This window comes from Pyrus communis, chromosome 13 (genome assembly GCF_041283825.1).
Source record: "Pyrus communis isolate YQ-2024b chromosome 13, ASM4128382v1, whole genome shotgun sequence".
NCBI classification, from domain to species: Eukaryota; Viridiplantae; Streptophyta; class Magnoliopsida; order Rosales; family Rosaceae; genus Pyrus; species Pyrus communis.
The window spans coordinates 17,576,999-17,592,450 of record NC_142577.1 but is presented as its reverse complement, the minus strand read 5'-3'; the positions used below and the strand labels follow the sequence as shown (position 1 = coordinate 17,592,450).

General features: G+C 38.1%; 1 protein-coding gene across 1 annotated transcript; it reads right to left on the bottom strand.

The window, feature by feature from the left end:
• Positions 1–386: 386 nt before the first annotated feature.
• Positions 387–2,996, bottom strand: LOC137737836 (PRA1 family protein D). Its single transcript, XM_068477405.2, has 2 exons — positions 2,265–2,996; positions 387–822 (listed from the first exon to the last, which is right to left on the bottom strand). The coding sequence occupies exon 1, from the start codon at positions 2,823–2,825 to the stop codon at positions 2,289–2,291; it is 537 nt and encodes a 178-aa protein (XP_068333506.1). The 5' UTR covers positions 2,826–2,996; the 3' UTR covers positions 387–822; positions 2,265–2,288.
• Positions 2,997–15,452: the final 12,456 nt, after the last annotated feature.

The window sequence follows — 15,452 nt, the reverse complement described above, 5'->3', positions numbered from 1 at the left end:
AGATTAAAGTAAATGTGAAGATGACAATAAACGATTAGAGTGAAAGTGAAGATGACAAAGCAAGAAGCGACACGAATGCTTTCAATGTGCCAAAATGGAGGGCTGCTTGGGGTTCAGGATGGCGGAGCGGCTGGGTTCGTTCTTCTTGGCCGGTTTTTTAATGAATTTTAAAATATTTTTTAAACTTTCTTTTGTAAAATCCACATGGCATCATATCATTAGAGTGGTAAGGTTACATGTGTGCCATATCAACACAGTAACAGAAAATTTGGCAGAATTAAACAGTAAGAACGACATTGATGTTTGGTGGTAAATTTCAGGAATGACATTAATTGGTTTTCTAATTCAACAACTATTTTGATAGGGTAAATCAATTTTAAGGACTATTTGTAATAAAAATAATCCTTTTGGTTTATTTCTAATTTTGACTCAAGTACATAAAGCAGATTGTCAGAACTTGTTTCCTATAAAATACACTTACAATACGTATGAAAACGAAAAGGCATCACCACAGCATACATAAACGATTACTACAAAAATTTGCAGTTAAACTTTCACAATTTGCAAGGTTCCAATGTATTCCACGATGGCACGGTCCGACAATGCGACGCATGATTAGAAAACAATGGTATATACAACCCCAAAAAATGTGATTTGAATCGGGAAGAAGTGCCGAACATCAACTACGGTGGTGGATACACAATTTCAGACTTCTGAAGGAAGAACGACATCACAACTGGATCTGTTGGTTAGAGGTTGACCCCCATCGGAGGCTTGTCTGAGACACAGGTACCTGATCGAAGAACGAAGAAATGCTACCATCTGCATTGCATACATGGGAAATACATATAAAACAAGCAAAAATGCATTAGCACCATCTCCAGTTCATCGGGAGCCAACACTTGACATAAAACGTTCAAACAAGAACTGCTGTTACATACAACGTCACAACGTCATATGCACAAAATAGACTCGGGTCAATATCAGAACAGAAAAAAAATGCAAGTTTGGGTAAAAATCATACAGCTCAATTCAATCCTGACAACTCTTGATAGAGGATTTTCATATTTATAATCATGTCACGGTCCCACGTATGTGTGATGAAGCATACGGCATAGACAAATTAATTCCCAAGTGCTGCAATGTTACTCTATTTGGTAAATGGCTACCACAACACACCAAAGGAAAAGAAATTATGCAAGATACATTTCCCCGAGACAGAAACTCTAATTTACAAAATGAAAGTGGAGAAAGGACTCAAAGGAAAAAAAAATTCAATGGATCGTGCTGAGTCAGATTATCAAACATCTGCTAGTTTCGACATATGACACCAAATATTGTGACATGAATTGGTAGGATGGATGTTGATTTTATCTTCATACAACGTTGACAATCTATACAGCAAAATGTTGAACTACTATTCAGTATTCACCCCAAAAAGGAAAACGAACAAATTATTTGACAATTGTGGAGGTATGGTCAGAAAGTAAGATATGAAAATGATCAAATCAAACTGCACTCCTAGAAATAACAGGTATAACTAATAATAGCCAGAAACAAGTTGCTAAGGTATATTTGCGATTGCACCGCCAAATGTTCACATGATTAGGAACTTCAATGCTATGTAGCAAACCAAGATTTGAACTAAGGAAATGCAAAGAGTTATAAGGGGTACATAGTGAGTAAAATCACATAATCTTCAAATAGGGCCCATTCTTTAAAGACACTGTTGACAGAAAGGTAAATGTTTGTAAATTATTCATACATAAAATTTTCCAACTATGGGTATATGTTCAACTTAAATAAACAACGTTCCGAATGTTTTGATGCAATCAGAAAACTATAAAGTTGCACGAAAAGGCTGCATAAGTACTACGAAGAACATGTTTACATATTCTGTACACGATTTATATGCCACTGACACACATATCAGCATTGCGGTATGAATGCGGTATAAGGTATCATCATGCCACACATTATGCCAACTGCAACAATGCAATTTTCTGCAACTGGGAATGCATGAATGGAGGCAAATCACATTTGATACAGTCAATCAAGAATTACCATAAACTCGAAATTAAATTCCGAAAACAGATGAGTAGTGCAAATAACAATGAAGTAATCAAATTCAGGATATCAACTAAAGCCCTACACTTCCCTCTTGTGAGCAATCAAAACCCAAAATTCCAACCAAACCCAACAAAATTTCAAAATTGAATTTCAACAAAACCTAGAAGAAAAAGGGAAACCAAAATCGGACCCACCTTATAAAATTTGGAGAGAAACAGTCACATAATGGTGTAATTCCCACTTGGGTCAGCATCATCCGAGAGCAGAGCCCCATACGGCGATTCCTGATCGTCCATAACAAGATCCTCCGTCCCCCTAAACACCGCATGCAGCCCAATCAAAACGACCCCAATCACCCCCGAAACGACGACGTTGACCCACACGTGAGTCAGGACCAGAGCCACCACCGTCACCACCGCAAGAACAACCATCACGACTCGGTCCGGGACCACAAACCCGAACACCTCGAGGGGCTGGTCACGCGAGAAGTAGAGCACGAGCCACGCCGCGAAGACAATCAAGAAGACGATGATGGAGAACGGGTGGTAGAGGAGGCTGAGGAAGAGAACGATCAGGGCGATCAGGGCGTAGTTGGAGCGGAAGTGGGTCAAGTTCTGGGCGAGTCGGGTCGTCGCGTCAGATAGACTGGAGGGGAGGCTGAGTGAGGTGGGCTCCAGGAGCTCACCCCATGGCCGGAGCGTGGCCCTTGCCGTTTGTGTCGCTTCCTTGAACTGGGAAATCAATCCAGCGGACATTGCGAGGTGGGTTTCTCGAAAGAACTGATTTTTTACGGCGGAGAGTACTGGAAATCGGGCGGAGGAAATCAGAGAGTTGGGGTGTTTGTGTTTCCTTTGGTTTCAATCTCTCCTCTCGCTCGCTGCTAATGGGAAAATGGCCATCGGTCAACGGAGTTTGACCTCCGCTAGGACTGGATACTGTTAGCCGAGGGTTTTTTTATCCCAAGACTGAAAGTTGGTTCATATATTTGGGCCAAACTTATGGGTTGGGCTAATTTCCTCCATATGGGGCTTTTTTTTTAAATGTTGCCGAGGCTTGGACAGACAAACAACAGAGGTTTCAGGCTTGGACAATATCTGGGCAGCTAATCTAAATATAAAACTCGGAAATAAGATTAAGAACAGAATGGCGTTGGAATCTTTGGCGGCAGAGTTTTTCTTTTCTTCTAATTTCTTAGACGAATTGGTAACCCGACTTGAAATGATAAGAAAATAACAAATTTCGAATTAACACATTAACTAATCGGATCACACATTATGAGCGAGTTGGGAGGTCTATTTACTATTCTATTTAATATACCACATTGCAGATGCTAAGACAACTGGTAAAAGCATCCAATAGGGAGACTAGATGCCTTGGCCAACAATGGGATGGGGGTTACTAAGCCTTCGGCTATGACGCAACTACTTCGACGTTCGACCCAATACCAAACGAATATACCCGTAAAGTAAAAATAATAAATAACAAAAACAAAACTTCTCTTATAAAAATAACTACAAAAGCTTTACAGGGTGTACAAAATAATAAAAACTCTTAAATCTTTCGTCTAATACAATCTCAGCTTGTCTAACAATTATCTTGTCAAATAACTCATCTGTAAAATAAAAAGATGAGGGGTGAGCAACAACTACCGTTGCCCTGTGACTAGAATATGCAGTATGCAAGTCAAGCGATGTTGTTTACAAATGCTAGAAAATATATATCATACATAGATCAAAAGCTTTAACCACAAATAATTTCATATCACATCATCTCTTTATGTGTCCATTGTATTCTTCATCAAATGTAACTCACCACGTGAACCCTAATGGCCATTTCGCCCTAATGTCCTTGTGTGCATTTTACATTTATCCTCAGATTAATGCAACACTAAAGTTCTCATGCTCTTAAACTTTTCCAAATGAACCACATATCACCATATATAATAACTCCAAAAGTATTTCCACCAAATTCAACATGCTTGGCTTGAAATAGAGAGATATTTAAAAATTAAATAAAACCCACAATAATTCGTAGTTTTCATTTATCGAAAATAAGAACATTTTGAAATAAACCACTCACCTTGATATTCTGAACTTTGGCAAGACAACCCAACTAACATCTTCACACACTTCAAACCCTCAAACCCTAGCTCTGTTTCTTTTCCTAATCTCTCTACCACCCTAGGAGAACCATATTGCATGCACTGCATGCTGTCGTTCTTTTGCATGATGTAAACCAATGGAGCATGCTCCTATTTACAGGAGATTAATCGGCTATCAAGGCGGATGTGATCAAATGGTTGGAAAGGTTCCAGTGACACCTAAGGCGGCAAAGAATTAGATGATCTTCGAATCTACTACGTGGTGGTCAAGTAAATGCATGCAAAAGGTGTCATGCAATATGAACGAACACCTGCCATCTTCCTTTACGCGAAGAGTGCTCACAAGCACCTTAAAACCTCAATGTAAGATGTACACGTAGATGGCTATAAACCTTGGTGTGCCACGTTAGGGTGTAGCTTCCAACAGTAAGAAAACTATACTAATGAAAGAGCACCTTTTGCCCTCATAATATTAGGGTTCCAAATTAGGATAGGTTTTTCCCTTATATTGACAGCACCTACTAGTTAAAACACTAGGCACACACCCTTGTCCAGTGTAGGTAAAACTTATGACACCTCCACTTCAAAGAGTGCACCTCAAATATATCTAATACAAGATATAGTTAACACCGAATGCATGACAAGTCTAGCTATAGAGAGTGTTCTCCAAGTAACTAGAAAATTGTGTGTCCATCATTTCAAATACACGCCACTATTTCCTTTTGTTATCACATATGCAACCCTATTTGACATAAATATAAAGAAAACCCATTAATATAATATAAAATACGGGCTCTCACCATATAGTTGGCATGCTAAGAGAATAGACTTGAGCGTTTCGTAGCAATATTAGTTTCATCCTATTTCCCTATGTGAAGAAAAGGGCCAAAACGAAGCTCAAGAAACAAAGAAAACAAGGCCGATGATTTCAACATCCAACGCTAGTAAAGCCATGTTGGAACTATATGATACTGGTCTAGTTTTATAATTGGACATTGAGAGTTGCGCTACGCTATGCTTTAGAAATGAATTCAAACAAGGTCACATAATGGATTCTTAATAGGTTTACCTATGAGTATCCCATTTTAACCCAATAAGAAAAAAGTTAGTTTGATAATTTTAAACTACCAAAAAATCTTACTACAATAGCCAAGTATTTGATCTCACATAAGTGAGATTACAAAATTTCAAAGCAAATTAAAAATACCAAAGCAATTTAAAAATATGAAAGCACATTAAAAATTCAAAATAATTAATTTACAAGTGTGAAAAAATGTGAAAAAAACTATGCAAACGCTCGTGATCGTATCCTCTACACTTGAGTGACGGGAACATCGTCGTTTGGATTTTAAAACCCTACAAACCCTTGTGAATAGTGTTTTTAGCGGGAGTTCAAATTAAAAATTCATAATAATAATTTGAAAAATGTGAAAATAATACAAATGCATGTGGTTGCATTCTTTATGCTTACACGATGGTTATATTGTCATTTAGATTTTTAAAACTCTCCAAACCCTCATAAATAGAGTTTATTGTTGTGTGCAAAATTAATAAAAATTCATAATAATTAATGTAGAAGTGTGAAAAATGTAAAAACATATACAATCAACTCCGAAATTAGACCATAATCCATAATCTCTTATATTTAACTGTCGATTGTCGTTTACACTATATTCTTCTCATTGTATTTCATTTTTTAGATTTTATCTTTTGTAAACATGATCTTTTAACGAATGTTAGAAAAATGAACAGTCGGACTGTTGATATCACGTTCCGATGTCTACGACGAATTAAATATGAGTCGATGTTATATACTTTCTAGAGACTTTATAACCTCCGAGCAATATTTACACTAACCTTAAAAATTTGAACGTGATATCAACGATCCGAACCATTCATCTTTTTGCATCCACTAAAAGAATATGTTTTCAAAAAACAAAATTTGAAAAAATAAAATTTGGTAAGAAGAATGTAAGTGTAAATTACAATCAATGGTTAAATTTAAATCTATGATTTATGGGATTATGGTGGTGAATTTCGGAGTTGACATCTTCACAAAGTTGTAGAGCTTCTCATTACAAGCACTGTTTAAACTTTTTTTTTGATATTTCTTCACACGTGTACATTAATTAAAAAACCTTACTACAACAATAGCCAGAGGATCTGACCACCAACAGTAGAACCTAGCCGATAGACATTGTTGTTGGGCAAAGCCAACCTAGTTGACGAAGACATGATTCGTCGCGCAAACCTTCAGATATTGCATACAATTTTTCCCTTCGCACTAAAATTTTCCTTGATGATTTGTGACTTGCCCTCCAATAGCCTTTTGTCTCGTAAAGATTTTGAGTAACCCTAAATACTGATCATTTTTACCCTACCAACTAAAATAGCCATCGGATAAAAGTCCCCTTACCCGACAAAATTTTATTCGTCGAGTAAAAAATTGTAGGAAAAGCCATATTTTTTTTGGCTGTGACACTATGTAGTTTTCTCAAACTCACTATAATGCCAATTTCCTAACATGTGCACCACAGGAGCTTGGATCCCATGTCGCGGTAATTCTAGTCTAGTTGACTTTATTTGCTCTCAAATATTTTGTTCTTGTCTCATTCAGTGGGATATATGTCCATTCTGTCCCCACAAATTGTACAATGGTTAAATGTAGTTTTGTATTGTAGTTAAAAAAAAAATGTATCACATAATATTACGGTTTAGAGGTATTTCTTATTTAAATTTTTTTTTTGTAAGTAAGAGATTTTAAATTCGATTTTCGCTTTGAACTACATTATTGTTAGCACATTATGAGGCTAAGCCCATCCCTCCCCTATAAAGTAGATAATATCGTTTTTAGAAGAAAAAAAAATGAATATAGTGTTACTAAATTTTCATTGAGAATATTTTTCTGTATTGTATAGTAAACATGATTTTGAGGAGGACCATTCTAATAGGAGGCAGATTGTCTACTCTCCTGTTTGGATGCCCTTCCCATCCCCTCCTATTTTGTGCGGTCACGGTTAAGCCACATCAATATTTTATATTGATTTTTTTTATAGAGATAAAAAAACAAAAAGCAATAAGAATATAAAATGTTGATGTGACTTAACCGTGACCGCACAAATAGGAGGAGATGGGAAGGGCACCCAAACAGGAGGGCAGACAATCTACCTCCATTCTAATATTGATGAAAAAGGTTAAGTTACGTCATACATATGCTTCTTACGGTTTTATACTTAATTCTCTTTTCTGCTAGTTGCATGGCGTATTTTCTTGGCACGCTGGCACATGTATATTGGAAAATAATTTTGTAGGTAACGTGTCCCATTATGATGAGTTATTGAGCAATAGAGTAACTATGGGTTTTTGTTATTGTAGGAATAAGATAAAGAGCACATCTGTTGTCAACTTTCTTTTATAAGTTCATCCAAATTTTTTTATTGTTAAACAAACGATAGTATTTACACTAATGGGTTCGTATGGCGGGTTAAGTCTCAAAATAGGCTAGCAATAATGTAATTCAAATTCGCCTTTGGTAGGATTTTAACCTAAAAATTCGGTTTTAATTTCACACCTTATCTATCTATGTCCTTTCCCCATTTCCTTATCAGTAAGCATGTGTGTTGACCTTAAAAACTAATTAGCCTATGTGGCATTTAGGCTGAGTAATTAATAAGCTAACCAAGTCCTTCAGTCGAATGCCGGGTGTGCCAACTTGTCGGTCGAGTTCGGCCGGGGAGTAAAATGAATGTTGATGTAGCGTTGGGCACGTTGCTTACTTCTGCGTCTTGCGATTACGGCTGAAGAAAGAACTCATCTCAGCCTTTGGGTTCTAGAGCTTGAAGACAAGGTTGTTAGTTTCTTCAAAGTCCATGAATCGTCGGCGCCGAGTTCGGCCTCAGTAATTATATTTGTGAGAATATAAGTACGCCGAACTGGTACCAGACTGTACGAACACAAATACTCAAAAGAGATAAGTGTCTTGATTGTAAATGTGGTTTGGCCATCAGAATGCGCCGAACTCTAAAATGCATTCGTGAATATCTAATCATAAAATAAACTCTGCTTTCAATGTGCTGAGCCTGTTAACACCTCACTTTGCTGAGAAAGCTGATGAGATGGCCTATTCCAACAAGGACTCAGAAATCCTTGCTAGAGGAGACTTGTATAGGTAATCAGTTGGTCTCGAAGTAGTGTTGTTTATCCAAATTAAAGGTATTCCTCAGTCGGCTGATTCTACAGCTCCAGTGTTGTTCCAAATTGAAGATGTTGTCAGTTGACTTCAAAGTGTTATTTATCTAAACTAAAGATGTGTTGGCGGAAAAAAGAAAATAAAAATCTCAAGATGTTTGAGATGTTTACGTAGGGCAGTTGCGTGTTGAATTAGAGGGGCTTTGAATGATGACTCCCTTCTCTATTTATAGTAGTGATTTCCTCCATCTCCGAGGTAGAATTTCACTCAGACTAGAATTCCTTAACCCAATCTGATCAGGTCTCGACCAATTTTAACCCTTATAGGACTCTGAACCAAGCTCTTCAATCATTTAGATTCATCCCTTGATTCTTAGCTTCTTTTTTGACTCAAAGCATCCTTAGCTTATGAAGCATCCTCATCGTACTAGGATTCGACCACTTCAACCTTATCCAGGCCAAACCATCTCCTGATAGGATTATGCCGAACTCTACTAGACTCGACCTGTGGCAAAGAATATTCCCAATATTCCTTCCTGGGCCAAGAACAATTCTAAGCTCGGCCCAAAGTGTTATTTTGGACCCAAACATTGCCCCCTCACTTCTGAGGTCTTCGACTTACCATATTTGGCTGAACTTCGACCTTGAAGAAGTGATCCATTATTAACCAAGAAATAAACCTTCGGCCTACACTTTGTGGTCGATTAAAAGATCATTGCAAAAATGAATATTCCCCATCCACTTAGATACATCTATCACACACGATCTCCCACTATATGTTAGTCTTTGATAATCGCAAAGCTTTGACACGCGACGCCTTCTCGTTGCGATTGTCTAGATTTGGCAATACATGTGCCACACACCTAAGGCGCGTAGACATGGAAACGTCTCTTTATAATGATCATGCCCTAAAGTTCGTCACCATACATAATCGTGCAATCCCGATTTGAGTGTTTTTCAGCCCTTTCGCTTGGATTTTTGATTTCCGTAATGATTGTAAAAATATTTCGACCAAATTTACCACTTACGCTTTGAATCTGAGACCGTTTATCTTCTTCCTAATCTGCCTATAAATACTGCTTCTGGCTTCATTCTTCATTTACGCTTTCAAAATTCTAAATTCTCACACTTTGCTTCTGATGATTTGACACCCAAGAAAAGAACCAACCTTTGAAACCCAGAAAAACTCCAAACTCTTGCTTCAATGGCTGCCAATACCTTCATCACGAAGCTTGTAGAAGAATGTGACAAATGTCACGATTTCATTGACCGAATTGCCATCAAAACCCTCCGATTTGAAGAAGATTCAGTCGTCTATCACCAGATCCTGGGTCATTTGTTTAAAGACAATGTCCCATAGGTCATCACTGAAATGCTGAATGACCACTGCCTGAGTCCTTTATTCCAAGGATATGATTGGTTGAAATAGGAATTGGCCAAACCTTAAGGAGCCTGGTCTTCGGCTCCTGCAGCCTAGGCTGCTTAGGTTAGTCGAATGGAACCACACTTCGGCGACGACTAGAAGTCACTTGGCATCTTCAACGCCATTAACATCTCGACCATTGAGGTCATCATAGACCAAGAACTCTTGATGGTCACTATGAGCTTTTGGTGCTCGGCCACCAACACTATGGTGCTTTCTCTTAACCCCATTGGTCCAACAGTTATAGACATGACGACTATCCTCGGCACCTCACCATTTGGTTTTCTAATAGATACCACTATATCTCGGTATCAATTTGACTTGGATTTTAAAAACAGTCTTCGATGAGCACATTTTTGAAGTTTTGAAAAAAGATAACCAAGGCGAAGTATCAAAAGATGAAGTAACCAAGTTGCACAAGAATTTCTGCACACGAGGCCTTCTTGTTCTATTGGTACAACAAGTTCATCTTTGGTACCAAGTTGAACAAATGCCTTGCCGAAATATGCCAGTGGTTAAAGCCCTGGCTAGTGTCATACTCTGGCCCTTAGCCCCACCATCTTTGCCAACTTTACGTTCTGTTTGGCCAAGGCAACCGTTGGAAAAATCAACTTGCATCAGAACGGCCCACTCTGGGTATTTCAACTTTAGCTATAAGTCTATTTTGCCATCCTGAGGCCAGAGAACTTTAACTTCGACTCATCTAAAGCAATTGGTCTTCAACTGCTTCACGCCTAAACCTGACTTACTCAGTCAAAGAAATTTTTAAATATTTCTTCGGCATAGACGACCTTACCAACAATGAATTCCTGATCTGTTGTCGAAGAAATTATCCATCCTCCATCCAGCTTCCTATATCCACATAGGAGGAAATAGAAGACACCAATCTTCTGCAAACGTAGGGATCATTCGTGCTAGCTTGTGACATTCCTTTTGGTTGTGAAGCTCGGCAGGCCAGTTGGGAAGTCTACCATCCTCATTTTGTGGCTTGACAACTAGGCTATTTTCAGGGTTGTCATATGCCTTTGCTCACTTCTCGCTCGTTTTTAAGTTGAGAGCGACTTTCTGGCTATTTAGAAAGGGAATGTAAGGAAGTAAAGCAATAGTTTCAAGAACGGTGCATTAAATTCTACCTTCAGCTGAATACTTTTGAAACCCACGGTACCACTACCTTATATATATATATATATATATATAGACACATACTTGACCAAACATCTTTGTCCTACTCTCAATTAGTTTTTCCAAGTGGTTGCTCGATAAAATGTGGGCCGAAGTAGTCGCGATGGTCACGAATATAATAAAACATCGCCCTTCCACCAAAGAAGGCCATTGTTGTTATAGCCTATTCTCCCAAGATGACTTCGATCACTCTAACTTCAGCGGACGTTGCTGCTGAACCGATAGCGGTGGGTAAATGGCTTCATCATTTGGCCGAGATAACTGATAAAGTTGCTTGACCCATGAAATGGATAAAGAAGAGAGCCAAGAAAAGGGAACGTGAGATCCTTGTCATTTCCCGCCAGGAAACATGAACTTTAAGTCCTGACGCTTCTCATCCTACCCTTGGCGTTGAGGTCCCAACAGGGACACCGCAAAATTCCTCAGCCCCAAATGTTAATAATACGACCATAATTCAACCCATGGTGCAAACTGCTATTGTGGCTAAACAAGTCGTTACTCTAGTAACCGAGAAGTTTGTGGTCCAAGCCTCGACCATCCCTTTTGTTGCAAACGTTGGCCGAACAACTGTTATTCTGAAGGAGGCGACCATAGTTTTGGACGAAGTGACTCCCTCTCCTAATCCAAAAATTATTCCGATGTCGAATATTCCAAAAGGCGTACGGAGTTTTCAAAGCTTCTCTTTCCTTAAACATTTTTTATTGGTATTTAATCATTTTTTGTTACCAGGAAAACAACAGTGAGCTGGTCCCGCTGATGATGCGTCCTCGACCGGCTGAGCAAACAAATGAGGATCTCCTCCTTCTTAACAAAGGCAAAGGTGTCATATCCTCCACGCCTAATTTAGACCAGGATATCCAACTACTAGTGGAGGCTATTAGTCATGCGAATCCTGAGGCGGTTGTTGAGAGACCAGCCATTGAGCCAGTGGCTTCTACAAGGGAATAAGTGACCATGAGACGCCGGTTCATCCTCAAGACCAGGATCTCAACATCCCAGCCCAAGATGTCACCTCGGCCTTTGTAAGTTCTTCACTTTGATTCTAAATTTTGTCTTGGAATGCTAAACCAGAATAAAACCGTCAACTATCAGGTGCCGAGTTGATCATTTCATCAAAAAATTTATACATCGAAGGACGTTGTCTATATTTCATAGTTGCCTAGGTAGCCATCAAACATAGATAACCTTTATCGGCCATATGAATTGAAGAGTTGTCTTAAACATTGGGCTTATCAATTAAGTTATTTTGGCTCATAGATTATATTCCCGGTGCCGACTTGTTGGCTGGTTGACTTTTTGTATACATATTTTTTTTTTTTTGCAGACTTAATGAAATATTTCTTATTCTTGTATCTCCCAAGTAACTAGAGAATGCTTTTTTAAGAACTTCCCATTGATTGGAAATTTATGTATCATACCAGTTCGTGAATAATAAATGGTTCTTCCCAATTTGGTGACCATTTTCCAAATATGGGATCCTTAATCCCTACTGGCACCACTGATAGGAGCATATTTAGGCGACTTAGTTAGCTTGTTTTCGTACATTTATGTTGTTAGTTCATAGTTATTTTAGTAGTTTAAGCTATTTTCGTGTGTTTTTAGGTTTATATGGCTAAGGAAGCAAAAATGTGCATTTTGGAGCAAAATTGGACTTGGAATGGATAGCATATGCTTGGAGCAAAAGGAATGGACGAAATTGAAGACCTAAAGGTGTTAGGATTCCTAATCACAAGAGGATTCCTAATCAAAAGAGGAATCCTAGTCAAAGAAGGTTTCCTACTTGAAGTAGGAAAGTTAAGCCAAGGTTCCTATTTTGGTGTAATCTTTCCTAATCCTTAAAGACCTCATGTTTCAGCAACATTGAAGACTTCTATGCATTCTAGAACACAAACCAAGCCTTCCTTGCAACTTAACATTCCTTGCCGTGCAACCCATAAACTTTCCTTTCCTTGCCGTGCAAGAGAGGTCCTTGTTTCCTATTCTATGTCATAAAACCATATTCCTTTTCACTCCAATCTCAGCCACACCTCACATACCTTTTCTATCCCAAATCCTTGCTGAAAATCCATGCCATTAAATTACATTCCTTTTCATATAATTTCTGCCGCAAGTTACTTCCCTTTTCCCTTTGATTTCTGATTTCATATCTCCTTTTCCTTATGGATTTGGGGTTAAATCCTTTCCTAAACTATGTAATTAACTTTAAGGATTCTTTCTCTCAAATAAATACCAAAGTCGCACCCCTCATTCAACCCTAATCACTCACCCACACAATCTACCATCATTCACACAAACAAAGTTCTTTGCCGCAGCCTTCCAACCCTTCTTCCACCATTCATACACTTCCATACCTTCACCCAAACATCCATACACCATCCTCAACCTTTGCCGCACCACCCTACCAACCTAAATCCATTCACAACCCAGAAATCCATCCCCAAATCACCCTAGACCTCTTGTGCCGCAACCTTGCAAGGAAGAAGAGAAGAAGAAGAAGCCTTAGACGTTTGTGCATTCAAGTTGGAGTGTTGAAGCGTTTTTAGGTGTAATCTATCTTTTGTTTTCAATGTTTAATTCAATTTTCCTTTGTTTTTTTATGAACATGAGAGGCTAAACTCGTTTTAGCTAGGGGAGGCTTTGAAAGCATGATTACGTTAATGATATGAGTTGATTAATTCCAGTTGTGATTTCATAAATTGTGAATACAATTTACTTAACCATTTGATGGATAACTTATTCTTGTATGTTGATTAGGGAGGCCTACTTAATTTGCATGCTTGAATTTGGTGCTAGAATATAAGGGAGTTTCACATAATCATCACAAACTTATATTCACAAGTAGTTAAGGTTGTTTTCACAATCATGTTAAGTGAATTCCTAGCATGAGTATCATGATGTCATAGTTACAAGTGCTTTGTCAATACTTATGATTTTCATTGAACGTAATGATCTTTGATTGTATCTTTATTATGATGTCAAGTACGGAACTTTTGAAGAATGCTTTGGGTTGTCGTATGATGTCATCCAATCCAATAACTTAAGGAAAATCTGAGGGTTAATTAGTGATGTCACGGTTAATCTGGGGTGTTAAGGTTCATGGTTTATCGGAAAAGCAACTGGAAATCAATTTGTGTTTGAATGTATCATGTGTGGAAAAGTATTCCCTAGCTATCTAATCATCCATTGTTTTTCCCAAATTCGTCCAAATCTCTTTTGAGTCTTTTAGTTACTTATTTTTCTCTTAAATTCGTCCAAAACCCAATCCCCTTTACTTACTTGTTTCAAATATGTCATAAAGTGTGTTTTTGAGTCTTTTGAGTCAAAACTAATTCTATTTTCGTCCAAATTAAGTCCTAGAGTCTAAATTGAGTCTTTTTTATTGTTTTGCTTTGTTTTGAGTCTTTTAAGTTTGTTTTGAGTCATATAAGTTTAGGTAAGAGTCTTTAAGTTTGTTTAAGCGTTTTTAAGCATATTTTTGTATCTTTGAGTCAGTTTTCATTAGATTAGCAATCCCTCCTAATCCCCGGCCTAGAACGATCCCTACTTACATCTTTACTACAATTGTCAAAAAGAGGGTTTAATTTGACTGCTATTATTTATCACATCAACCACCGTTTGCCAAACTAAATCACCTTCGCCGAACATCCTTTGCTTTACTCGTGCTTGATTGGCAATTTTTTTCTATGCTACTAACATGTTATAGGCATCGAGTCGAGCCTCATCTTGATCTTCCAAATCTTGCCTCATTGTTTGACTATATTTGGCGCTGAACAAACTACTTTGTTCAATAATTCGTAATGAGTTTATACTTAATTCAACCGGTAATATTGCATCGTGCCCATAAGTCAAAGCATATGGAGTCGTCCCTGTTGCTGATCGAAGCGAAGTTCGATATGCCCATAATACCTCATTTAACCTTAAATGCCACATACCAGGCTTTTCCTTCACCATTATTTTGAGATACCGATCAAAACCTTGTCGCTTGCTTTGGCTTGCCCATTCGTCTGTGGGTAATACGGCGTGGACTGTTTGAGCCGAATTGTCAGGCTCGTCATATAGTCTTTAAATCTATCGACCATGAAAATCATGCTGTTATCTGTGATAATCATTTCTAGAATGTCAAATCTTGTTACAATGTTTTCTTGCACGAAATTGCAAACTTTTTTGGACGTTAATTTGATGAACGATTTCGCTTTGACCTACTTGGTGAAGTAATTGGTCACTACGAGTATCCATGCATGTTTCGCTGATCTAGATGACGACATGATTTTGCCAATTACATCCATGGCCCACCCTTTAAATGACCATGGTTTAGTGAATGAGAGAAGTAATTCGACCGAGATTTTTTGAATAGGTCTATGGATTTCACATTGTAAGCAACTTTGGGCATATTCTATTCAATCTTTTAAAATACTTAGCCAAATTTATCCGTGTTGGCGGAGTAACCAACGCATTTTGAGATCGGATTGATGAGCACCGCATATTCCT